The following is a 27,925-nucleotide window of genomic DNA, read 5'->3' as shown; positions in this document are numbered from 1 at the left end:
TATCTTATGTTAGGGAAAAAGGTTTTTTATTCAAAATGTCAAGGTTCATGAGATTAAAATATGACACAGATGGCAATGAACAGAAAATACATTTTTTCAGATCTTTCTTTTTTTTGCTTTTTTATTGCCTGAATCAGCATGATATAAGATTAGAACTTTCAATGAGAAGGGAGGGATATTTCTTAGTGGGATATAAAAGATGCACATTGCCAAACACCTGCCAGCCTTCTGAACAGTGAGGAGATGAACAGAGAAGACATGGACCTTTGCTCAAAATCTGTTGTAATCCTGAACAATGGACATAAAATGCCAGTGATTGGATTCGGCACCTATGCCCCTCAAAAAGTAAGTGATTATGATTACTTTGCTTTCTTTGATCAAATTAACTAGAAGAAAATTCTTGATGACCAGTCATAATGAACAAGTGACCAAGAAGGTGAATTTACCCCCTTAGAAGGATCTACAGCTCTCTGATACAACAAAGGATGCAACAAGGTGGAAACAGATATTTTATTGAAAAGATAACACACAGGGGGTTATTTACAAAAGCAAAATCCACTTTGCACTACAAGTGCAAACTACAAGTGCAAAGGGCACTTGAAATTGCACTGAAAGTGCACTTGGAAGTGCAGTCGCTGTAAATCTGAGGGGTAGATCTGAAATGACTGGAAGCTCTGCTGATTTTATTATCCAATCATGTGCAAGCTAAAATGCTGTTTTTTATTTTCCTTGCATGTCCCCCTCGGATCTACAGCGACTGCACTTCCAAGTGCAATTTCATGTGCACTTTGCACTTGTAGTTTGCACTTCTAGTGCAAAGTGGATTTGCCTTTAGTAAATAACCCCCTAAGTCAGGCCATATGGCATTAAGTTGAAGTTGTGAGGGGGGGCTTTCTTCTGATCCTAAGGTCCTCTGAGAATTTTTTTTATTTATTTGCATTTTAACGTGAAAAAAATAATTAAAAAAAATATATCATTTTTTTCATGTTTGATCAGTTACATTTTGAACACAAGTACCATTACTGTGGGGAAAATATATACATTTTATTATGCTGCTTGTTCTACTTACTGCAACATTAAAATTACATTTTTGGTAAAAGGCATGTTAAAGTTATTTACAAAAGAAATACTTTTTTTTTTTCGTTTTTTTTGCATATATTTTCATATTTCTTATAATGAATCAGTAATTTAAAGTTCTTACTGATTTAAAATAAGATAGATATACCCTAAAGCACATATTTTGTCCTTTCAATGGGGGTTATTTACGAAAGGCAAATCCACTTTGCACTACAAGTGCAAACTACAAGTGCAAAGTGCACTTGAAATTGCACTGAAAGTGCACTTGGAAGTGCAGTCACTGTAGATCTGAGGGGGACATGCAAGGAAAAGGTGCAAGGTGCAGTTTGCACTTGTAGTTTGCACGTGTACTGCAAAGTGGATTTGCCTTTCGTAAACAACCCCCAATAGGTTTTTATTCAAAAGTTTAACAAAGTACAGACAGACCAAACCACATATTTTTTAACAGTAAACCCTTAAAGATATATATATATATATATATATATATATATATATATATATATTGTATAATGTTTTTTTTTTTTCCAACCAATAATTTAAAATAGAAACATGGAACAGGAGATGAAACTGTTAAGAGGAAGTAAACCCTTTTTTATGTCAGAATATTTACCTGAGAACTTTCTATTGCAACCTTTTGTTTATTTGACAATGGTCTATTTCATTTTTGTTCGTTCTCTACAGCCATATGCTTTTGCTATAATGACAACCCGTGAATGGGCAATTGTTTATGTAATATACTTGTTACTGTAAGATCTTTTTCAATAAAAATATTCAAATATAAACTGATGTCATCAACACAGGTCAATTTAGGTATAAATTGTGCATAGCAGAGTTACCCTTTAAATCATTTTTGTTTTTTTAGAGATAAATAGCAAATTATTGCTTATTGCTCACAATAGAAAAATGTTATGTGTTTTTGTTCAGTTTCCTAAGAGCCAGTCAGAGGAAGCCACCAAGGTTGCCATAGAGGTTGGGTATCGCCATATCGATGGCGCCTATATTTATGGAAATGAAGTGGAAGTTGGTCAGGCAATCCGGGAAAAGATTGCAGATGGAACCATAAGGAGAGAAGATGTGTTCTATACTGGGAAGGTGAGCAGAATGCATACATAGGATATATTTATGGGCTGTCCATGCTTGAGTATTATTGTGATGCAATAGGAACAGTGTTGGTGGCGGTGCCATTGTGTCATGGGATGATTGTGTATTCTCTGAAAATGATCAACAGTAGGGATGAGTTAAAATAACCTGGCTTTGGTCTAAGGCAGGTTTGGCAAACATTACTAAAGTTTGGGTGCCAAATCCAAACCCCCTTGAAGTCAATATAGGTGGAATGTTAAAATCAGTGTTGGTCTGTTTCTAGACTAATAGGGAATGGATTGTCAAACAAAGGTTATAGTGGCTGGGCAGTGCCTGGTGGGATATGTACACAAGCAACTTTTAAAAAATGTATTTGGTGGGGAGCAGCGATTTTTATGATTAAAGGGCTTCCAAACCAGTTTCAGTATATTTACTGCAGGCAGGCGGCACAGCCAGGCTGGATGACGTAAACATAAAGAAAATAGAAGGCGCGTGGCCTAGCGCATTATCCTCAGTAAAAGATTTGTATTTTAGATAGAAATAGGTATTGTACTCACACGTAAAGACTTGAATAAAAGGACATATTATCATTCCTCCATAGAAGTCCAATTGAAACTGTCTCGCAAAGGCATAGGTTGATGCGTTTCGAGGAGTTCTTCTTCCTCAGAGCTTACCAGAACAAGTCCAGCAGAACAAGCCTATGCCTTTGAGAGACAGTTTCAATAGGACTCCAATGGAGGAATGATATGATGTGCTTTTATTCAAGTCTTTACTTGTGAGTACAATATCTATTTCTGTGTACAATAAAAATCTTTTACTGAGGATAATGCGCTAGGCCATGCGCCTTCTATTTTCTTTATGTTCCAATACTTTGGATCTCCCCAGTCTGTGATAGGCAGGGAGGCGTGCATTATCCATTTAGAAGCACCAGTACAGGAACTTTTAATCACATCAAGGCCCGCCGCACAGCACAGGAGATTTATTTGTGTTAGGCTGGATGACATCCAGCCTGTTTCGGGTAAGGGGCTGCTGCGTGCCGCTCCTGTGGCTGCTCTGTCCAGTGGACATAGCGAATTACAATTACTGGTAGTTGGGTACTGGGTATCATGTGGTTGCTATGATTGGTCATAGCGATCACATGTAAACAAACTGTCATAAGTGGATATCTCCCCCCCCAGAGTATTACAGTGTCACTATGGTGACACTGAACTACTCTGATGACAGGATGTACAAAAAAACTGTTAAAAAAGAAAGTTTATAAAGTGAATAAAAATGTATTTATTTATTTATTTATTTATTTATTTATTACATACTGTCCTCAATCAGTATCCCTGATCATTGCAACACCAGACATATGATGATGCTCAGGATAGTCCTCAGGATAGGACAGGGTATTTCTCAGGATACAGGATATCCTGTACTCCTCAGAAAGGGGTAAGGTAGTCTACAAGATGTAAGATGTAGCCTACAGGATAGGGGTCATGTAGTCCTTAGAAAGGGATAGGTTAGTCCTCAGCATGTAGGATGTAGCCTTTAGGATACAGCACTGGTGACAGTATGTAAAAAGAAAAATTGTGAATAAAAAACTAATTTTAGTTAATTTTTTAATTTTCCAAAAAATTGTGACACAAAATTACAACTGCAAAAATCTCACCGTGCCTCTTACTAAATACTTCAGATTGTCTTCTTTCCAAAAACTGATCATTTAGGGGGGTATTTGTACTGTCCTGGCATTTTAAGGGCATCGAGAAATGAGATCTCAGTACATCAGGACTGATCAATTTTCAAATATATAGGGGTTGATTTACTAAAGACAAATAGACTGTGCACTTTGCAAAGTGCAATTGCACTCTGCAAGTGCAGTTGCTCTAGAGCTTAGTAAATGAGGTAAAGCTTCACTTTGGAAAGAATACCCAATCATGTGCAAGGAAAATTAAAAAAACAGAATTTTCACTTGCACATGATTGGATAACGGAAGTCAGCAAAGCTTCTGCCCATTTACTAAGCTCTGGAGCTACTGCTCTTGCAGAGTGCAACTGCATTTTGCAAAGCGTACAGTCTAATTGCCTTTAGTAAACATAGTTTAGTAAACCATAGTTTGTAGACGCACTATAACTTTCACACAAACCAATTGATATAAACTTATTGGGATTTTTTTTTTTTTTTTTTTACCGAAGACATGTAGCAGAATACATTTTGACCTACATTTATGGAAAGATTTGATTTGACTGGATATGTTTTATAACCGAAAGTGGAAAATACAATTTTTTTTTCAAAATTTTTGATCTTTTTTGTTTATATAGCAAAAAATAACAAAGCCCAGTGGTGATCAAATATCCAAAATAAAGCTCTATGTCTGCGAAAAAATGATATAAATTTCATTTGTGTACAGTGTTGCATTAAAACAAAATTGGCAATTAAAGTAGCACAGTGCTGAATAGTAAAAAATGGCCTGGTCATGAAGAGAGTAAAACCTTCTGGAACTTCCGCTCATTTGTCTCCTCTCCCCCTCTGTTGCCACAATTGTCACCTTTCGGGGGGAGGGGGACAGGATACCTGTCTTTGACAGGTATCCTGTTCCCACTTCTGGAAATCCGTGCTGTGGCCCATGACGTCACCGCAGGGCTCCCTCCTCCTCCCCCTGTCGCCGGGCCAGTAGGAGAGAGGAGCGGGGCCTCGCGCATGTGCAGTAGGGTTCCCAGTGACAGCTGATGGAAACATCAGCTGTGGTGCCAACATCGCTGGACTCCAGGACAGGTAAGTGTCCTATTATTAAAAGCCAGCAGCTGCAGTATATGTAGCTGCTGGCTTTAATTTTTTTGTGGCGGACCTCCGCTTTAAATGGTTAATTTGCTGTTAAATGACAGATCCCAACTTCTATTTGTAAACAAAGTGTCCAGGGATTCCCTAGATCTATACCAGACCCTTTTCTCAGATGAGGGTCTGGTATGGTTGTCAACAGGGCCCTACAAAAACTAAAACAAATGTTGTAGGGGTTCCTCCTAAAATTACAACCATATTCTTATCCTTAATTAGGGTCTAGTATGGGTTGTAAGGGGGACCCCATGCAAAAAAAACAACAAAAAAAAAAAATAGGTTGTGGAGTCTCCCTCTTCAAGTCTGGTAGAACTTAAAGAAAGAACCCATTGCATAATACATAAAAAAAGTAAAATTCCCCCTAAAATCCATACCAGACCATTATCCAAGCATGTAGTCTAGCAGGCCAGAAAAGGGGTGGGGAACCGGTGTCTGGCCCCTTCCTCCTGAATCATATCAGGCCACGTGCTGTCAACATGGAGGGACACCTTGCCAGGTGGGACTCCCTTGGCAAAGCACCTTGTCCTTATGTTATTAACAAAAAGGGCCTCCTCCCCATAACCTTGGCCCAGTGGTTGTGAAAGTCTGTGGGCAGGGGGCTTATCAGAGTCTGGTATCCCCTTTAACAATATGGGGGGTCCCTAGATTTAAACCCTCCATGTGAATGAGTAAGGGTACATGTCCATACATGTCCATATTTGGTCAATTACTTTACCCAGGTTACCCTGCCCTTTTGTTTACTTTCATACATGATGAGTGATCAGGAATAGGTTGGGTCGGCAGTTGGCAGGTTTCCTTCTTTCAATGAGGCTGTGGGTGTTGTTCATCATGATTAATGTGGACAATGATAGATTTACATCCTGGGATTTTTTTTTTAGGAAAGGACTTGTCATAAGTGTGTAAATTTACTGTCTACATTTTTTGTAAGTTAGTAGGGTTATTCACACCTTAGTTATTTACATGCAGGGCTTCAAAATTCCTATAAGTCCCCTACCTCAGACCCCCCCCCTACATAGGGTGTCCACTTGTCCGTGATTCACCCGGACAGTCCGGGTATTGAATCATAGTTACATAGTTACATAGTTACATAGTAGGTGAGGTTGAAAAAAGACACAAGTCCATCAAGTCCAACCTATGTGTGTGATTATGTGTCAGTATTACATTACATATCTCTGTATATTGCGGTCATTCAGGTGATTAATAGTTTCTTGAAGCTATCAATGCTCCCCGCTGAGACCACCGCCTGTGGAAGGGAATTCCACATCCTTGCCGCTCTTACAGTAAAGAACCCTCTACGTAGTTTAAGGTTAAACCTCTTTTCTTCTAATTGTAATGAGTGGCCACGAGTCTTATTAAACTCTCTTCTGCGAAAAAGTTTTATCCCTATTGTGGGGTCACCAGTACAGTATTTGTAAATTGAAATCATATCCCCTCTCAAGCGTCTCTTCTCCAGAGAGAATAAGTTCAGTGCTCGCAACCTTTCCTCATAACTAAGATCCTCCAGACCCTTTATTAGCTTTGTTGCCCTTCTTTGTACTCGCTCCATTTCCAGTACGTCCCTCCTGAGGACTGGTGCCCAGAACTGGACAGCATACTCCAGGTGCGGGCGGACCAGAGTCTTGTAGAGCGGGAGAATTATCGTTTTATCTCTGCAGTTGATCCCCCTTTTAATGCATGCCAATATTCTGTTTGCTTTATTAGCAGCAGCTTGGCATTGCATGCCATTGCTGAGCCTATCATCCACTAGGACCCCCAGGTCCTTTTCCATCCTAGATTCCCCCAGAGGTTCTCCCCCCAGTGTATAGATTGCATTCATATTTTTGCCACCCAAATGCATTATTTTACATTTTTCTACATTGAACCTCATTTGCCATGTAGTCGCCCACCCCATTAATTTGTTCAGGTCTTTTTGCAAGATTTCCACATCCTGCGGAGAAGTTATTGCCCTGCTTAGCTTAGTATCGTCTGCAAATACAGAGATTGAACTGTTTATCCCATCCTCCAGGTCGTTTATGAACAAATTAAATAGGATTGGTCCCAGCACAGAACCCTGGGGAACCCCACTACCCACCCCTGACCATTCTGAGTACTCCCCATTTATCACCACCCTCTGAACACGCCCTTGTAGCCAGTTTTCAATCCATGTACTCACCCTATGGTCCATGCCAACGCACCTTATTGTGTACAGTAAACGTTTATGGGGAACTGTGTCAAATGCTTTTGCAAAATCCAGATCATGTGTTCGGGTTTCAGGCGGATTGAAATCCGGACACATTATTTAGACCAGGCTGTGGCTCCCCAAGTAACCAAGATAGTCACACACAAATCTGCTGCCCTCCGGAAGCGGTGGGCGGATGTCTGGGGCAAGTTTTAACATCAATGGGGGGCAGGGCAATGATGTCAGCAAGAGCAACTTGGCCACACCCACTGTTCGCTGTGGCACACTATGCGCACCGCATTTCTACTCTCCTTAGGGGCACCTAAAGTTGTTCCAGGCCGCTAAATTGTTCGGGTTTGGCTTGAAGAAAAGGTGGCAACACTACCCCCACAACCACTAGGCCAGGGTTGTGGAGAAGAGGCCTTTGTCCAAAGAGTCTAGTTTTGATTGTTTTTTTTTTTTTTTACGATTTGTTTAGATTCTATTGTAAGCTGGCAATCCCCAGTTGAGGGATGAATAGACCAGGAGAGGATTAGTCATGGTTGTAAGGATACCGGGGGCTGCGGGCTTCCTAACAAGCAGGCTATGGGGAAGCTGTCACATTTATCAGCAGTAGTAATACCACTGTTAAATGGAAAACTTCCTGCTACTGCCAGAGGTTTGACCTGGCTGAAAATCAATTTAGTTTTTCCATTTACCAAAACTCCAAACAAGCAAAATTTAGTTTGAATTTAGATACGAACTGAACGGGCAGCTTATCCCTAATCAACAGATGACCTTGGAGAGGCAACAAAAATGTTGGTCTAGCTAGCTGGTGGGAGTTTAGTGCATTTGACTGGACTGGTTTCATAATGTTGAAGAAATAAGTCAGTGACCTTCATCTAATCACAATGGTGTCATGCAATGTGTCAAGGATTAAAATTGAACTCCAGATAAAAAAAAAGACATACATTAATACAGTTCTTTTTTTATAACTACATAATTAGATTTATTTTTTTATTTCAAGGTCAGCATTCAGATATCTACAAATATGTCATGCTGCAGCATCTCAGTTTGGTTTAACCAATGTTAATTTAAAGGTTACTAAGTTGGAAGATTTGCTGTTTCAGAGCACCCTAAATTAATTTCTTCATATTATTTTCAGTACTGCAAACTAGGGGCTTTTCACATGAGCGGCAGGTGCCGCTGACATTCGATCCGATCCTATCTTCTATCCGTCTTGAGGATCGGATGGCAGTCGGGTGTAAATGAACAGGTGGTCCATTTACATCCGACTGCCCATAGAGGAGAACAGGCTGTGTCTGTGTCCGCTCTGCATAAGCAAAGTAGACACAGACCAGCAAACTGCCTGCTCAGTGGGGATTAGCGGAGAGATTCCCTGCTGAGCAGGCAGACTCCAGCGGTGTACCCCGCTCCATGTGTAAGGAGCCTAAAACTAAAAGACTCACACAAACCAAATCTCATTGGTGCCGAGACATACTTTAGTTGTCCGAGGATGCCTGGCAGGTGATACTGCCTCACAGACATCTTCAGTTATTTTGTCTAGGGATAAGGTGATCCAGGTAAATGTCTTCATTGCATGTACTACACTCCATCTCTTAAAAATGGGTAAACTACCTTCTACCTTTTGCCCTAATGGTTTATCAAAAATGCTACTTTTTATCATATGGTGGGAATGCCCAAATATTTGCAGGTTTTGGTCAGCAATCATAGATTTCATGTGTCCATGACTAAATTTACCCAATCTTTGTAATCCCTCTCATAGGCGTGTGCAGGAGGTGTGCCAGTTCTGCCTGGGCACACCCTAATCATTTTGTGCAAATTATGACTCTGTGGATGGGAATTGGGAAATATCTCCCTCTGACCAGTTCTGCCATCAGTGTGGGTGTGCCTGTGTGTGTATGTATGTATATAAATATATATATATATATATATATATATAGTCACACACTCTTGTATGTTTGAGCTTTGGGGTGCACAGCCTAATGCATTAGACTGCGCACACCTATGATCCCTCTAGATCAGTGGTTCTCAACCCCTGTCCTCAGGACCCACTAACAGGCCAGAGTTTAAGTATTACCTTGGGAAGATGCAGACTAGAATACTGCAATTACTGAGCAACAAATAATATCACCTGTGATGTAGTTAAGTTATCTTGCAAACCTGGCCTGTTGGTGGGTCCTGAGGACAGGAGTTGAGAACCACTGCTCTAGAAGCTTATTGAGCTACTTTGAGGACTCCGACCTTTTTATACTAAACTACTGTTACATTTGTTATTCTTCCACGCTAAAAAAAGTCATGCAAATTTATTGAAAATCACCAAACCCTCCAACTCCAGTACAATGGTCTACACTTATTACCCAAGTACCTGAATTTTACTTAATACCAGCCTCAGTCTCTATACAGCAGAGCTCAGACTGGGAGAAGGAAGGGCAGCACAAGGAGCCAATCAGTTTGTGTGCTGTCAAGGAGAATGCTGATAGGAGGAGAGAGCAGATTGACCGAGTGATGATTTTATCAGTGTGCTGCCTATCTTTTACCATCCTGTCACAGGCTGAGGAAGGAAAATGACAGCCTGGGGTCAAAGGAATTTGATAATTTGATAAAAAGTCTCAGTACTTTGGACTCCTTATTTAAAAAACAGAGGAGCTCCACTGCATGCCAAGTACCATGGTACTCCCATATACACATGGTTGGTCATGTGACCGAATTTCACATTATCAATCACTGGGTCTGCACCTAGGGAAAGTGTCACTGCCCTGTAACTTCCCTACAAAGCTTTGCAAGGGGTGGATGGGCACAGTAAGTTCATAAAGATGCTGAATGCAAGACACATTCTCAAAAGTTCCTTCCGACCACCAATCAGTGGGAACGCGCTCTAAAAAGGGGGTCCATTTCAAAATTTTAAGTTCTAGCCCTTCCTAAATCTACCCCAAAGAAAAAAAAAAATCTAATGATTTTTTGGCTGAAGTAACAGTTTAATCATGTTATTTTGTACACATCTTGAGGACAATTATGATTTCTATCCTAACAGCTCTGGAGTACCTTTCATACCCCGGAACTTGTCCAGCCTGCTCTAGAGAGGTCACTAAAGCAACTGAACCTGGATTCCATGGACCTGTTTATTATCCACATGCCTCTGGAGATGAAGGTAAGTGCTCTAAAGCTTTATGTGTACCATTGAGCGATAGGATACACTAAATGCATTTAACATCCAATGTGAGTTAATTTCATGAAAACAAAATTACCTAACATGTTTGAGGATACAAAGGTTTATGTTTGTAAAAAGCATGTTCAATATTGTTTTTGCACAAAATGTTATTATGTATTTTGTTCTACCTGCAATTAGTGATTATTACTATCTTCATTAAAAAGGTTTGTTTTGATAAATGTAACAATCAGTTTGAGCCACCAAGTGATTGTAAACTGATTGTAAACTGACTTTGATTGACAGCAGCGTGAGCCAATGGCACCGCTGCTGTATCTCAGCCAATCTGGAGGGAGAGTCTCGGATGGCTGAGACACTCGTGGACACCGCTGGACAGAAGTGGGGCTCAGGTAAGTATTAGGGGGGCTGCTGCACACAGAAGGCTTTTTATCTTAGTGCATAGAATGCATTAAGATAAACAGCCTTCTGACTTTACAACTCCTTTAAATCTCCAAATGTTTAATGTGATTTTAAAGTGTTACTAAACCCAGGACCCTGCATACACTATATCTGGTCTCCCACCGTACACAAAACATGGAAATGCAATCATTTTAGTAAAAATAAACTGCTAAATACCTTTTCTCATCAGCAGTATATAGCAGTCTTGTGACTTGTATCAGTGTGTGGGTAAATCTTGTAGGATGAGTTTTCATTCTCCTCTGACTGTCCAATGAGGCTGCAGGTCCCCTGTCCCTCTGCCTGGACAGTGCTGATTGGCCCTGTGCTGATCACATACACCCTCCTAAGAGAAAAAAAAACTCTCTAGCAATATACACCAAACATAGCATGTGCAGAGTGACTCCAAAGGCTCTGTACTATCAGGAGATGGATTGATGTCAGTGGAAGAAAGAGAGGATCAGAGAAGACAGACTCAAACAGCCTTTTTTACACAACATGGAGGATTAACCCCTTATGTTCCACAGTGAGTATAAAAATCACCCTTTACTGCATATTCAGACTGACTTTACTGTTGTGGGTTTAGTAACACTTTAAGTTTCAATGGTAATAAAGATATCTTATCTATACAACTACATCTGTTTGTATTTTTCCCTGGGTTTTTGTCTCTGTCTAGTTTTAATTTACTGTATCTGTCTGTGTTTCTGCTCAGTATGTGTTTTATCTCTTGTAGCCAGGTAATGATCCCTTTCCTGTAGATGAAAATGGACAAATAATTTTCCACAATACAGATTTACGAGATACATGGGAGGTACATTTTAGATGACAATGTATATGTGTGTAATACTGTGATTGACACAATAGCTAGAATACTGCCCTTCTTTTCTGCTTCTCTTTTCTTTCTCTTCCTCTCCTCATCTTCTACTCCTGTTGTGATCACCCCGCTCCTCATCTCTCTTCTTCTCTATATCTCTCTCTCCCCCTATCTTTTGTTATATTTTAACCTCTATTCCTCTTCCACTTTCCCTATCCCTTTTTTTATCCCCTTTCCTTGTCCCCTCTTTGTTCTCTCTTTACGCTTGCTTTCCTCTTTCCAGTCTTTTCCTTTCCTCAAGTTGTGGGCGAGGACACTTGCCCTACACATGGTGGTACCTTTCGTCATGTGCACACTTACCAATGCCGGGATCAGGTGGCGACCATGTGCATGTGAAAGTAAAACATTAAAGTGGTACCGCGACTTAGAGAAAAGCTGTACACTGTGTGCAGTAGTTGATTACACAGAGTCCTACTGTAAAAATGCAGTCCCATGTCACTACATACTTTACCTGTTGATGCTGCATTTAGTAGGGACACTGCTGAGCCGGTGCCCTCTCCACCAGTCCAGCGTACCTCCCAACCACCTCACTCCCAGTGACAGAATAGGGTACCACTGTGCAACTAGTGTGGACCTCATGCGTGCACTTAATTAACTCCTTCCGCTCTCCCGTACCATGCAGCTAAGCTATGGGTTTCTATAATGTGGGTTCGGTCCAGATACTTCAGGAAACTGACCGCTGGGGAGGAAGTCAGGTCACTGACCCCCTCACTACCGGAGGACCTTCTGCCATGCCAGGTAACACGCTTCATGACCGGTTGCTTTACACCTTTCACTAGTTCTGGTTACCCATAGCAACTGCATTCCTCCTCCACTTGTCTTTCCAAGTTAACCTTTTTGTAGTGGTTTTGCTAGATACCCCACATTTGCTGTACTGACCTTGTTCTTTCACATGCCAGAGACCACCATTTACCCATTTGGAATGACTTCAGACCAGGCCTGAAACAGTTTGATAACTTTACTGCAACTTTTCATGGCAGAACAGATAACAGGCATAACATAGTGTAGACCCTAAACTAATTAATGGTGGTGGCTGCCCAGGCATACCTTTGCAGGTACTAATCAACAGCTGGCGATCTCCAATGACTGGTAGTTTCCAGCAGAACACTGGCATCTTGTGCTGATTATGTGCTGATTCTTGGGCTCCTGGGTTCCATGTACTGGTGTGTTCTCTCATTCTCAAGCTCCTGCAGCCACCCTGAAGGCCCACTGAACTGGACCTTACCCCTATTTATGCATGACACCGGGTGACTACCTTGCTAGTGCAGTTCACTGTAGGCAACCTTTCATCTACATTTTTGGATGGGCTAACAAACGAACGTAGGAAGTGAAGTTCAACAGACGGAGACACGGCTATTTGTTCTTATGCCATACTCCACTGCTCTTAATTGACTGCAACATTGTAAGTGCGATTCTTTTTAACTTCAATAAATCACCTAATTGTACATATTACACTATGGTAGTTTTTTGTTTCATATTCCCGAGAATTATCCACCGCTAGCTGCTGTTCCGGTATTGTGCCATTGGTTTTGGGGAGACCGATTTCCCTGAGCTGGGCGAGACTGCCGTAACAGCAGTCATCGCTATCTGGTAAGCAGATTATAATACTCACCTAGGGTGTGAAACTACACGGAAGATTTCCCTTTCTTTTTTCTGGTTTCTTGCATCTCCACGGATGGGTGTTTTTTCCTTGTTCATTCATGGACTATTAGGCTGGATTCACACCTATGCATTTTTAGTGCTTTTTGCATTTTGCAGATTTGCACTACAGTCCATTTAAAATGGTTTCCTATGGAACATGTTCTGTAGTGCAAATCTGCAAAATGCAAACAGCACTAAAAATGCATAGATGTGAATCCAGCCTTACTTTGATGGGACTTTTCCTTTTTGCATTTTTCACATGTAAAGTTTTATATATGTCTTTGTATTATTGCTCACTAGATTATGTCTCATATGAATTTTTCACCATTGATCACATGTTGATATGCTTATGAGACTCTGCCTTAGTTTTCTTTAGTCACAATTTTTTCACATATTATTTCTAGCGCTGCATCTTTTGTGTTTATATATGTACTTTTGGAGTTTGATACTAGACTTCCAGGTGCTGGCAGCTTTAATTAACTTATTTTGACACTTATTCACTACTTGTTATTTTTTATTTTTTATTTCTAGCGCAGCATCAGCTTTTGCGCTTTTTCTTTTCTCTAACCTTTCAGCTACCCACCCCATTGCTCTCCTTTTCTCTCCTGTCATTTCCCATTGTCTCCTCCCTTTTCCTAGATCCTTTTCCTTCTTTACTTTTCCTCTCCTCTCTCCTTCTGTTCTCTCTTCACCTTCCCTCCCCCCTCTCTTTTCCTCTTTCCTCTCCCCCCCCTCTTTTCTTTCCTCTCCTCTATTCCTGTCCTTCATTTTTGCTATGCCACCACTCCTTTCTCCACTTTATATCTTCTAGGCTATGGAGAAATGTGTGGATGCAGGTCTAGTGAGGTCTATTGGAGTCTCCAATTTTAACCGAAGACAGCTTGAACTGATTCTCAACAAAGCAGGACTCAAGTACAAGCCAGTGTGTAACCAGGTATCATAGATATTTGTCTGTCTTAAATTCCAACGGAACATTTCTTTTAAATCAGCTAAATATATACAAGGTACATGAAAACAAAAAGGTATGCAAAGTCTTACCATTCATTTTCTTTAGAAAGTAGCCAGAGTAGAAAAGCCTGTCCCTTGCCAGCATGCTCCAGAGAAGGACTCTTGCTCTCTTTGAAGTGGTCATTTTGCCAAAGTCTGACACGCCCTTGCTGAGTCAGAGCTAGATGTCTCCAATCAGCAATGCTGGAGAAATGTTCTTACTTTTAGGTGTAGCTTTCCTTAAATCGGTTTCAGAGTATGTGCTTATCTTCATAATTCATTATTTTCTATATTTTGTGCAGGGCAATGAATACGTGGTGATCCTGACCAACCTCCTTTAAGCTGCCCTGTTCTTTACTGTCAATGCTAACTATGGGTATAGATGTGTGGTAGCATTGACAGACACACGCACAACCTTCTTATATAGTAATGGCAGGGCGCCATGGAACAGCAAGGCGTACCTGCAGTCCAGTCATCCGACTGCTACTGTCCTGTCACCAGCTTAAAAAAAAATGCAGGTAAAAGCGTAGAAAAATTGAGTATTTAAAATCCCTACTTGCAGTATTGTACTTCCCCTAAACAATATTTATTTACTTACAATGCGTCTCTGAATTTGCTAGGGAAATGCCACTCCAGAAAGTGTAAATTTCTAGCACAGCCCCTTCCCGGTTGCACATCTAAAGCTCAGCACACACATTATAATCTGATTGTTCAATCTCCTTTAGATCTACCAACAAGTATGTTGTACAGGGCCTGCCTGGTTGGATACAGATTAATTGGAAAGTTTGGGTATTTCCTCATATTGCATAGCTTTATTAGATCTAAAGGAGATTCTACAAAGATTGTACAGTCAGATTGTAAAATGTATGGTAAGCTATAGCCCGTTCCTCCTCTAGGAGTGTTTAATTACTGTCTGTGCTGCCCCAGATCCTCCAACTCTCACTTCACCTGCTTAGTGCCTACAAAACTTGAGTGCCAGTTCTGAGTCTGCTGGGGCAGCTGACATCATATCCAAGATGGCAGCCCATAGCAGCGGTCTCAAGGCTTTTGGATGTCTACACATGGAGGGATTTTACAGGTTATTGACATGACTAAAATACATTAAAAGCACATATAATCTTATGAGAAGATTGTTCTTGAAATTAATAGTCTGGTGACAGATTCTCTTTAAATATAATTTTCTAGGAATTCAGGGGTAATAAAAGAACCCCTTTTGACATATTTGTAATGCTGAAATTTAAGGCAGAGTGGCCTTTCTAATTTAAATAATCCAGTGTTTTGTCAGATAAGGCGACCCATCATAATTTGTAACGGAAGTGAGGTTCCGTTGCCGCCATCTTGGTACACCCCACACTTGTCCACAGTAAGGATACGGTCAGAAGGCGGCAAGCGGACATCTTGTTACACCCACCAGAGTCTTGCATTTCACACTTATTTTTAACAGTAAACTCAGTCTATACAGTGAAATTCTGTATTCTGAAATCCGTCAGACTGTTTTGATGTTGATTTTTTCAAAGCAGCAGTGTTCTGTCAGATTAGCAAACCTGTGAGATGAGCAGGCTTGCTGCTACTTTTAAAATTCAACATCTAAACAGTTAGACGGATTTTTAAATACTGTATTTCACTATATAAGCTCAGTTTACTGTTAAAAATAAGTGTGAAATGCAAGACTCTGGTGGGTGTAAAAAGATGTCCGCTTGCCGCCTTCTCACTGTAGCCTTACTGTGGACGAGTGCACTGTGTAGCAAGATGGTGGCGACAGAACATCACTTCCATTACAATTTCTGACAGGTCGCCTAACCTGACGAAACACCTGCTTAAAAGTGTCCCTGAGAAATGTGTAGAAATTATTTTTTCTGTGTACAAATAAAAATCTATTTTTTCTTTTTGGTTACTGGTGCCCTCTACAGGTGGAATGTCACATCTACCTGAACCAGAGAAAGCTTCTGGAATTCTGCAAATCTCAGGACATTGTTCTGGTTGGGTACAGCGTGCTTGGGTCTAGCAGAGATGAGAGATGGTGAGGCCCATAAATATGGCTGTCCATGAATAAAGCGTTATCTGTAGCAATTTTGTTATATATAAGGATGGATGGTATGAATAAAGTTCCTTTAAAGTGAAGACAGCACTTCCATATCAGCACAAATGTATCTATTATTCAAAGTGCACATGTGCATAAACCATCAGTCCAATTATTAAAAGATATGTTGTGCCTGATCAAAGTGGGTTATTTCCTCCGTGTCTCTGGGATGAAACACACCGCGCTTAACAAAGGTTATTGACTTCTAAGTTAAAATAAGTCAAATAGCTCTTTTTCATCAATGTGTAATGCAGTCCCTTTAAGCATCAGGAGGCGGAACCACATAGGGAGGTTGATTTACAAAAAGCAAATATGCTGTGCACTGCAAGTGCATTTGCTCTAGATTTGAGTGAAAGCTCTGAAATGAGGGGAAGCTTTGAAATCAGGAGAAGCATTCTTTGCTAAGTGAAGCTTCATCTCATTTACTAAGCTCTGGAGCAAGTGCACTTGCAGTACACAGTATATTTTCCTTTAGTAAATCAACCCATATATATAGAGGTTGATTTACTAAAGGCAAATATACTGTGCACAGCAGGTGCATTTGCTCTAGATCTGTTGGGAAGCTCTGAAATTAGGGGAAGTTCTGCTGATTTCTATCAATCAATCATGTGCAAGCAAAAATTCAGTTTTTTTTTTTCCTTGCATGGTTTCCTCAGAGCTAGAGCAACTGCACTTGCAGTGAACAGACTATTTAACTTTAGTAAATCAACCCCATAGTGTTGTAATTTTAATGTGAATTCAGTATAAACAGTATTTACATTACCAAAAAAAAGAGCTCTCAAGTGAATAAACCATCAATTCAAGTAAAAAAACAGGCGTTGTGCCCAATTACAGTGCGTTACTTTTCTCACCGCATCAGTACATCAGGATTGATTAATTTTCAAATATACCATATATACCATAGTTTGTACTCTTGGGTACAGTGTTGCATGACCAAACAATTGCCAATTAAAGTAGCATAATGCTGAATTGCAAAAAATGCCCTGGTCATGAAGGGGGTAAAGCTTTCTGGAGGTCAAGTGGTTAAGAACCAAAATATTTAATTTAGGTGGGCTAACCCCTTATAGGATGTCTTCTTTGTACTGAATAGACTGTTAATACATTGGTAGTTGTATATAACCTGCTAACAGGGATGAAGAAATGAGGCTCATGTTATTATAAATATATTTTTTCTTTAGGATTGATCAGAATGCTCCGGTTGTCCTGGCGGATCCGGTTTTAGTGACCATAGCCAAGAAACACAACAAGTCACCAGCTCAGGTGGCTCTAAGGTTCCTTCTTCAGCTTGGAGTTGTTGTCCTGGCAAAAAGCTTTAATCCCACAAGGATCAAAAAAAACTTTCAGGTTAGTTGAGGAATAAAGTTAGGCCCCTTTTACACAGGCGGACCAATCAGGTCCACCTGTCAGTTTTTTAGGCGGACCTGAACGGACGCTGCATACAGGTGTATGGAGCGATGGATGTCAGCGGTGACATGTCCGCTGACATCCGACCCGTTCCGATCCGCTACAGTGTGACAGATGGAAACCCCATTTTTTCATCCGTCTGGCGGATCGGCTTAAAACGGACTCTACGGTCCGTCTTCATCCATTCCCCCTTAGAGGAGAGCGGTGCCCTGACAGGTCGGTCCCTGCACAGTGTGCAGAGACAGACCTGTCATCTGCCTGCTCAGATGACGAAGCGATCGCCCACTGAGCAAAGCGGAGCCCGTACACAGACACTTCCATGTGAAAGGGCCCTAAGTGTATTTAGTGTAAAAGCTCGGCATAGAGGTTGTCATTTACCATCCCTTCATTTGGTAATAAGCAGGAGAAAAAAATAACCTGCTTTTAGTGGGAGTAGGAATGCCCCTTTCATTCATGCAAATGTGAAAAAGAATGTTCCTTACATTGGTGTCAGTGAGAGGAAGAATGCCCCTTAGATTTGTGTCAAAGGAAGGAAAAATATCCCTTTATAATGCTGCTCAGTGGGAAGAAGAATGTCCCTTACATTGGTGGTCAGTGAGAAAAAGAATGCCCCTTACATTTGTGTCAATGGAAGAATGTCCCTTATATTAGTGACCACTGGTCAGTGGCAGGAAAATGCCTCTTACATTGCTGGACTGTAGGATGATGAATTACTCTAAAATTGGTGGTCATTGGCAGGAAAAGTGTCCTTTACATTGGTCGTCAGTGGGAGGAATAAAGCCCTTTACAATGGTGTCAGTTGGAGGAATGTCCTTTATATTGGTGGCCATTGGGATGAAGATGGCCCTTACATTGGTGTCAGTAGGGAAAGAATGTCCCTTATATTGGTGGTCAGTGAGAAGAAGAATGACTCTTGCATTGGTGGAAAGTGGGGTGAAAAAGGCCCGATACATTGGTGGCCAGTGGACGGATTCATTTCCCATTAAATTGGTGGTCAGTCGGAGGAAGAATGCCTCTTACAATGGTGTCAGTTTAGGGAATGTCCCTTACATTAGTGGTTAGTGGCAGGAAGAATGTCCCTTATGTGGGTGGTTAGTAGAAGGATGGATATCACCTTACATTGGTGTCAGTGAGAGGAGCATGTTCCTTAAATTGATAGTGGGAGGAATGCTATAAGCATTAGTGGTCAGGGGAGGAGGCATGCCCCTTGTAATAGTGGTCAGTGAAAGTAGGGGTGCCCTGGTATTGGTGGCCAGTCGAATGCTACACTGGTAGGTACCCAGTTACTGCTGTCCATCTAAATAAAACCTTAAAGCGGGCCTTTACTCAAAAGTGAAAGTGCCACTGTTTCTCCTCCCCACCCCTTACGAGGGACAGTTTCTTTTTTTGACACATACCCTCTCCCAATTCCTCAATTCTCACCTATGCAGAAATGACATGTGCTTATGTCACTTAATTTCTTTCTAGTTTTTTATTCAATTAACAAATTATAATAATCTGTCATTTTTACAGGTGTTTGACTTCAATTTGCCTTCAGAAGACATGAAGGAACTTGAAGCTCTCAACAGAAATTATCGCTATGTGGAAGCTAAACAGTAAGTATTACTGAGTATTCCTTGTTCAGCCATTGCCTGTTAAATAGGAGAGGAGTGGGGTGCTGTAGTCAAGATCTTGTTTTTCCTGTCCTGATACAGAAAAGTGAACGTTGTCATCCTAGGACAGGTAGTGTGCTTCTCATGGATAGGGTATATCCCTTGAAACGCATCAGAATACTTGCCTTGTGCAGTATATTTTTACAAAGGTTTTCTATATTGGTTATCCAGGCATGGAGGTGACAACAGACTCAGTTCTCTGATTCATGTATGCTTGTAAATATACAGTTTTTGTGAGTATATACAGTATCCCACAAAAGTGAGTACACCCCTCATGTTTTTGTAAGTATTTCATTATATCTTTTCATGTGACAACACTGAAGAAATGATACTATGCTACAATGTAAAGTAGTGAATGTACAGCTTGTATAACAGTGTAAATTTACTGTCCCCTCAAAATAACTCAACACACAGCCGTTAATGTCTAAACCGCTGGCAACAAAAGTGAGTACGCTCCCTAAGTGAAAATGTCCAAATTGGGCCCAATTAGCCATTTTCTCTTCCCAGTGTCATGTGACTCGTTAGTGTTTCAAGGTCTCAGGTGTGAATGGGAAGCAGGTGTGTTAAATTTGGTGTTATCGCTCTCACTCTCTCATACTGGTCACTGGAAGTTCAACATGGCACCTCATGGCAAAGAACTCTCTGAGGATTTGAAAAAAAGAATTGTTGCTCTACATAAAGATGGCCTAGGCTATAAAAAGATTGCCAAGACCCTGAAACTGAGCTGCAACACGGTGGCCAAGACCATACAGGGGTTTAACAGGACAGGTTCCACTCAGAACAGGCCTCGCCATGGTTGACCAAAGACGTTGAGTGCACGTGCTCAGGGTCATATCCAGAGGTTGTCTTTGGGAAATAGATGTTTGAGTGCTGCCAGCACTGGGGAGCTACAGTTCATTGAGGGAACCATAAATGCCAACATGTACTGTGACATACTGAAGCAGAGCATGATCCCCTCCCTTCAGAGACTGGGCCGCAGGGCAGTATTCCAACATAACGACCCCAAACACACCTCCAAGATGACCACTGCCTTGTTAAAGAAGCTGAGGGTAAAGGTGATGGAGTGGCCAAGCGTGTCTCCAGACCTAAACCCTATTGAGCATCTGTGGGGGCATCCTCAAACGGAAGGTGGAGGAGTGCAAGGTCTCTAACATTCACCAGCTCTTTGATGTCGTCATGGAGTAGTGGAAGAGGACTTCAGTGGCAACCTGTGAAGCTCTGGTGAATGCCATGCCTAGGAGGGTTAAGGCAGGGCTGGAAAATAATGGTAGCCACACAAAATATTGACACTTTGGGCCCAATTTGGACATTTTCGCTTAGGGGTGTACTCACTTTTGTTGCCAGTGGTTTAGACATTAATGGCTGTGTGTGTTATTTTGAGGGGACAGCAAATTTACACTGTAATACAAGCTGCACACACACTAATTTACATTGTAGCAAAATGTCATTTCTTCAGTGTTGTCACATGAAAAGATTTAATAAAATATTTACAAAAATGTGAGGGGTGTACTCACTTTTGTGAGATACTGTATATATTATATGTTCCGTTCTTTTTTTTAATTAACCCCTTCAGGCCGACGTAACACACATATGCGGCCTCACGGAAGTGGGCTATTTTCCGTGGGGCCGCATATATGTGTTTCTCCCTTTGTTCTGTGTTTTACCGAGAGCCCTGAGCCCTGTACTAAGGTTCAGGACCCAGGTCTCCCGATTCTGGGTCACCTGATCGCTGTGGTAGCCTCTGATTGGCTACCACAGTGATCAGTCACTGTGAAGCCCTCCCTGTGTTTTTTTTTCTTTCTGTGAATGGAGAAGAAAGATGCAATGGGGTTGATTTACTAAAGGCAAATAGACTGTGCACTTTGCAGAGAGCAGTTGCCCTCTGCAAGTGCAATTGCTCCAGAGCTTAGTAAATGAGGTAAGGCTTGACTTTGCAAAGAGTACCCAATCCTGTGCAAGGAAAATAAAAAAAACAGCATTTTTGCTTGCACATGATTGGATGATGGAAGTCAGCAGAGCTTCTGCTCATTTATTAAGCTCTGGAGCAACTGCTCTTGCAGAGGGCAACTGCACTTTGCAAAGTGCACAGTCTTTTTCCCTTTAGTAAATCAACCCCAATGCATCTTTCTTGTTCCTTGCAGAAAGAAAAAAAATAAATAATTAAAAATAAAATAGAAAATAAAGAAAAATACCTAGATCAAGGTTTTTGCCAGGGTTAGTATTTGGGTCAGGGTCAGTATATTTTGGTTAGGATTTTTCTTTGTAATTAGCATCAGTGTCAGTTAGTGTCGGTGTGTTTTAGGTCGGACAAAAAAAAAAAAAGAAGAAGAAAAATGTATTGCTTCTGAACTGTATTACGAGAACAAACAAAAAAAATAACATACTCTTATGTGGTAATGTTGCGATTGTCAGGAGCAGAAGAACTTATTTTGGGTTGTTCTTTGGTGGTAGGTTATGGTAGTAACAAGAAATATACAGCTGCATTTTAAAAATGTTTTTTTTTTTACTATTTGGGACAGTTTCCATTGATAAAAAAAAAAAAAAATCAGGAGATAGCCACCAACTATTTACTACCAAATGAAAGCCCAAAGAAAAAAAATAAGGTATAATCCACCTTTTACTAACATATGTCAAAATTACAAAATTGTGCTTAGGCATTTAGATTTGTTTTACCGTTAGGCGTGAATGGAGTTAATAAATGGTGTTTGAGGAGTTCATCTAGAATCAAAGATTTCCCCCTACCTGAAGAAGGCTGTAAAGCCACAAGCGGATCCTTGGCACCATATACATTGACCAACTAAGAAGCTTCTTAGCCTATAAGCCTCCCAGCTTCCAGTTAAACACCTTTACACTTTAACACTTGAACGCTGATGTTGTTTTTGTTTTACATGGCAGACATTTTTCTGCCAACATATACTCATTTTAAAAGGCTACAGTTTGTGAGAAGATTATTTTTAAAGACCAACTTCCTGTTGGACAGTTGTCCCCCTATCACCTTGAACAACCAATTAGAGATTGAAGAAGACAAAAAGAATGGGCCAGCATTCAACTTTTTTGGGGGGAAAGTCCCACATTTGCATCTAATGGTACACTGAAGAGACCTCAATGTACAATGCCAGCCATGGTAAGGTACAAGTAGTTGCCTGAAGATGTCTGCAATGCATTTAGAATGCTACTATATTGTTATTACAAAATAGAAAGGCTAAGAATTGTATGTTTTTGTAATATCTGTTTGCTTATGTTTACCAGACTTGTATCCACACATGATTGAACAAATATTATTTAAGCCTAGGTTCACTTGTAATTGCACACCTTCCGCAGAAGTAGGAAGTACGTGGGGGTACCAATAATCCTAATGGCACCCCCACACTTTGGAAACCACAGCTCGGTTTCCCGTACTGGGAACCGTACTGCAATATGATGTTTCCCTGCGGCCACGTTTTTGGAAAACGTGCAGGGACTTTTTGCCTGTGTTTTCAGGGGGTTTTTCAAGTGAATGGGCTGCTGTGCCCGAGCAAACGCAGCCACTGGAAACTGCATTGACATGAACCAGGCCCTAAAGGAATTGTAAAGGCAGAAGGTTTTTCTTTTATCTTAATGCATTCTATGCATTAAGACAAAAAACCTTCTGTGTGTAGCAGCATCCCTAGCACCTCCTAATTACTTACCTGAGCCCCATTTCTCTCCAGCGATGTCTACGAATGTCTTAGCCGTCTGGGACTCTCCTCCTGATTGGCTGAGACACAGTAGCGGTGCCATTGGCTCCTGCTACTGTCAAGGTCAGTTAACCAATTAGTGGAGAGAGGGGGCCGGGCCGGGTCTCTGTGTCTGAATGGACACACAGAGCTGTGATTTGGCTCGGGTTCCCCAATAGCAAGCTGCTTGCTGTGTGAGCACTTGACATGAGGGAGGGGCCAGGAGTACAGAACAGGGACCCAAGAAGAGGAGGATCCGGGCTGCTCTGTGCAAAACCAACTGCACAGAGGAGGTAAGTATAACAGGTTTTATTTTTATTTATTTTTTAAGCGAGACTTTACAATCGCTTTAATATGAATTCTTTATAGTCTGCCCAAGTGTTGTAAGGTTGATGTTTTACCCTAAAGATGAACTTTAATCTGCTTATATGTTGCCTTACTCCTAGGATCGCCACCTGTCCATAATTCACCCAGACAGTCCGGGTTTTGAAAGACACATTTAGACCGGGCTGTGGCTCCCCAAGTAACAGAGATAGTCACACACAAATCTGTTGCTGTCCGGAAGTCACGGGCAGCTGTCTGGTGGCAGGTTCAGCATCGCTGGGAGGCTGGGCGATGATGTCAGCAAGAGCATTTTGGCCACACCCACTGTTCGCCACCGCGTGCTATACGTGCTGCATTACTACTTTCCTTGGAGTACCCAAAGATGTCCCAAGTGTTTTATAATCCTATAGTATATAGTATGAAAAATTGCCTTGTGTCGATAAAGTGTTCGGGTTTGGCTTAAAGAAAAAGTGGCAACCCTACTTACTCCTGTCAGCAGCATGCAAATAACGTTTTTATTTTTTAGATCCAGTTATGACAATACTGGGTTTCTATGTTTTTCTATCCAATACAAGAAGATCATGGCTAGTGGGAGGGGCCAGCAGGGTGCTGTACATAACTTCCTGAAAACATCACAGCAAGTACTTCTCGTAACAGCCCTCAGCCCTGATGCAAGCAGTGGGTTCACTCTTGGAAGGAGTAATGCAAATATCAAAAATCATTAATAGGTGGATGTCAGCCTGAAAGAGTGGGCATTATAAGACAGACTAGATTTGCATTCAGACTGTCCTAGATAACATTCACATGAGATGCTGATCCGTCATGATTGAAAGCATCATCTTGCGCTATCCTGAGGTGCAAATCGCATCCTCCAGCCAGGAAATAAGGTGTGCTGTCTCTGACTTGCTGCATATTATAATGCACATTGTGAGAAGCTTACAGTATGCAGTGAAATCAGAGTAAGCAATTTCAGTACAGGAGAGGAGCGTGCTGTAATAAAGGGTTAAACTTTATTATTATTTGTATGTTAACAGGTTTCTATGTTTAACCTTTCAGATATGTGTATGTGGTGCAATAATTTAAACAACTCAAAAGTAGTATACTGTAGTTGTATTGTTACCCCCGAAGGAGCCGCTGGTAATATTGGGTCCTCTACTTGTTCTCTGGCCCTAGCTAGAACTTCACCTTTACTGACACCACCAGAATACCTCCACTGGCAAACCAAAGTAGCAAGACAACACACTACAGTATATCAGATATTTAACATTAATACATACGAAACCAGCAAAATAAGTGTTTCAATGCAAATTACCCAAATACCTCTAAGAGGGAACTCTGTGAGTACTGCAGTACCAAAGCGTAAACGATTGCTCTTTTAGAAATACACCCCAAGTGACAAAAAGAGGAGGTAATAGTAAATGTGACAGGCTAGTTTACTTGAAGACTCTCAGACAAGAGGGGCTAGGCTTAGGCCGGACAGTTTGACACACTACCCCCAACCCAACTCTGCCCCCAGGTAGGGCACAAACTCTGGACAGTTCTGCAAGTTAGCTTCTGCCGGCTCAGGTGGGGATCTTAACATTGGCTTGCTTAAACTGTGATGTTCAAGGAAACAAGTAAAAATCATGTTATCCTCAGTGTGCCCCCTTACAGTGAGGGAAAAAAGTATTTGATCCCCTGCTAATTGTGTATGTTTGCCTATTGACAAAGAAATGATCATTCAATCATTTTGATGATAGGTTTTTTTTAACAGTGAGAAACAGAATAATAACAAAAAATCCATAAAAACGTATGTGATCCCCTATCAATCAGCAAGATTTCTGGCTCCCAGATGTCTTCTATAGAGGTAACAAGCTGAGATTAGGAGCACTTCCTTAAATGTAGTGCTCCTAATCTAAGCTTGTTACCTGTATAAAAGACACCTGTCCACAGAAGCAATCAATCAATCGGATTCCATTCTCTCCACCATGGCCAAGACCAAAGAGTTGTCCAAGGATGTCAGACAAGATTGTAGACCTACACAAGGCTGCAATGGGCTACAAGACCATTGCCAAGCAGCTTGGTGAGAGGGCAACAACAGTCAGTGCCATTATTCGCAAATGGAAGAAACACAAAATAACTGGCAATCTCCTTCGGTCATTGGCTCTCGCTGCTGTCAATCACTGCCAGTGGAAACACAGAACAGGGCTCGGGAGTGAGCACACACCAGTGCCTCCATAGCAAGTGACTTTCTATGTCAGCACTTGGCAGAGGGAAGGAGTCCAGAGCGCCAGAGGAGGACACGAGAAGAGGATGATTGGGGCTGCTCTGTGCAAAACCCTTGCACAAAGCAGGTAAGTATAACATTTTTTTGTTTTTGTTTCATTAAGCCTTTAGTATCACTTTAACTGTAGGGTATTGTGCATTAAATTGCAGGATCAAAAGGTATATAGACAGAGTCAGCAGTCTGGGGTAATAGCAGCTATGGTAACTGTCTTTGGCCTTGACACTTGCTGCTTTCAGTGGGGAATGGCAGCAATAGAATGCTTTGCGCTCTCTCTCTTAGGGGGGAGCTGAATGAGTGGAAGGAGATAATACCCCCTGAGTCTGAATTGCAAAGGAAGTCACTTGTTAATAAAAGTTGTTGGATGGGTCCAAGATCCTCTCACCAGATCTTGATGTGGCAGTCTCTAAGTGCTAGAGCACTCTCTGTATGGGGGGGGGGGGCTTAGTTGGTGATGCAGCAGTGGTGGCAGTTCCAGGAAACAACTGCTGCACTACTGATCCTTTCACGGCTTGGCATTCAGCTTGACAGTCCATCTTTCAACTTCAAAATGGCTCTGTTGGATGCAATCCAGCTTGGCCTTGTCTAACACAACACAGCTCTCTCATCACCTCTCCAGTTGGCACGCCTCTCTCCCTCATATCCCTCCTCTTTGCTGGTATTTATGGGCCTTGTAGTTGCAACCCCAGCTTAGCTGTATGCAGGGTCCTCCTTCAAGTCTACATTACCCAGAATACTCTGGGCACCTGTATTAGAGCTATGGCCAAACACTACAGTGCCATCTTGTGGGCAAATAGAGCTCTACAGTCCCATTAACAAAACTCAGTGTTGTTACATAGTAATAATAAAAATTCAACTTAGCTTGGTTTAAAGATGTATTACAGATGATAAATTCCATAAATACAGTATCATTTAAGTCCAGGGGAGCCAGTAATTTAGTTTGAAGTTCCTGGAAGTGACAGTCTTCTTTTCCCAGGCGCTCTGTTCTCAGCCTGGGTAGAACTCAACTAATCTTTGTTTTCTACAAATATATATACCCATCTTATTGCAGGCTCCTTTACTTGAATACTAGTTGAAACAAGTTTTCACAAAACAATGGTGATTTCTGAAAGGATGGTAATGACACATATGATAAGGTCACAGAGTCACGGCTAACAGAAAAAGCCATAGCTATATAGATACTGTATATACACAGAAGTGATTACCTATAAACTACCATAATTAATAACATTACAACTATTAATACGTTTCTTGTAAATCAATAACTATTTAAAACCTAAAAACCTTACATTACCCCTGTGCAACTGTACAGAAATTAAGGAAAGGCTGGAGCTCAGCTTTAATATTTTGTGCTAAACTGTCTTTTCTTTCAGGTGGATCAATCATCCTGAGTTTCCCTTCCGTGATGAATATTGAAGCATCAAGACCCTTGCATTGACCAAAGAATTCAGACATTGTGTTTCTATTTAAATAGCAAAAAATTTCCATTACACAGAGGATAATGTGAATATAGTCAATCCTGCTACCTATTATGAAAAATAAAATACTAATAATAGTCTTAAAAAAACTGACTCATTTTATTTTACCCTTTTTAACGGACTTATATTTAAGTCCATTAAAAAGACTTTTGGCCCTCTTGATTGGCCAAAGGGGATGATGAAGTTCCCAAACCTGCACACACGAGTCACTCATCTTGGCACACAGGCACAGTGCCTAGAATGTATGCTGAACTGCACATATACATGTCAATGTATATTCATTAGAAGATTGTGAACAGGCAGGTCATTTCGTTTTATTGCTGAAGAGACATATCATATCTTTTTTGTAATTAAAAGCTGCCTACTCTCAGTTATTTTAAGTGGAACTATCTTTCAATAAATGTTTACATGTGTTGAGGTACCCCCATGAAGGCTGCAAATAGACTCTGTACCCCACTGATTGCCTTGACTCTGCAAATCCTCCATTACCTCCGACACCCTGGGTTCAGTCATCTTACCAGCTGTATTAATAACGAGAGACTCACACAGTATTAAAGAAACAGTTCAAGTATGTTTACTGTATTAGTGAGAACACAGAAAGGAGTAAATCTCAACACTGTAAGATAATAAAAGAGCATTCTTACAAATACTTATCTATACCTATAAATAAGGCAATATAGTGATACAAAGTTCCTTTAACTGTAATTGAACACAGATATTAACCTAATCACAGAAACCTATGTGAACAGGTCATCAGGAGGGTAAAAAGCTGACACTATATCTTCTGTGTC

The 27,925-nt window shown here is 41.0% G+C and overlaps 1 protein-coding gene and 1 long non-coding RNA gene across 2 annotated transcripts in view; one reads left to right on the top strand and one right to left on the bottom strand.

Moving 5' to 3' along the window:
• The window catches only part of LOC141132852 (uncharacterized), a 241,637-nt gene extending 227,013 nt beyond the window's left edge, over window positions 1-14,624 (bottom strand). Inside the window, exons 1-2 of the long non-coding RNA XR_012242973.1 lie at window positions 14,290-14,624; window positions 10,917-11,082 (exon numbers count right to left, since the gene is read on the bottom strand). This is a non-coding gene — a long non-coding RNA (uncharacterized lncRNA). The remainder of the gene's footprint in view (window positions 1-10,916; window positions 11,083-14,289) is intronic.
• On the top strand, window positions 158-27,164 carry LOC141132849 (prostaglandin-E(2) 9-reductase-like). Its single transcript, XM_073621770.1, has 9 exons — window positions 158-345; window positions 2,002-2,169; window positions 10,167-10,283; window positions 11,470-11,547; window positions 14,063-14,185; window positions 16,149-16,258; window positions 17,497-17,662; window positions 19,235-19,317; window positions 27,030-27,164. The coding sequence occupies exons 1-9, from the start codon at window positions 244-246 to the stop codon at window positions 27,070-27,072; spliced, it is 990 nt and encodes a 329-aa protein (XP_073477871.1). The 5' UTR covers window positions 158-243; the 3' UTR covers window positions 27,073-27,164.
• Window positions 27,165-27,925: the final 761 nt, after the last annotated feature.

Source organism: Aquarana catesbeiana, linkage group LG03 (genome assembly GCF_042186555.1).
Source record: "Aquarana catesbeiana isolate 2022-GZ linkage group LG03, ASM4218655v1, whole genome shotgun sequence".
In the NCBI taxonomy this organism is placed as follows: domain Eukaryota; kingdom Metazoa; phylum Chordata; class Amphibia; order Anura; family Ranidae; genus Aquarana; species Aquarana catesbeiana.
Note: the sequence above shows the minus strand (reverse complement) of the source record. Positions and strands in the feature narration are given on the sequence as shown.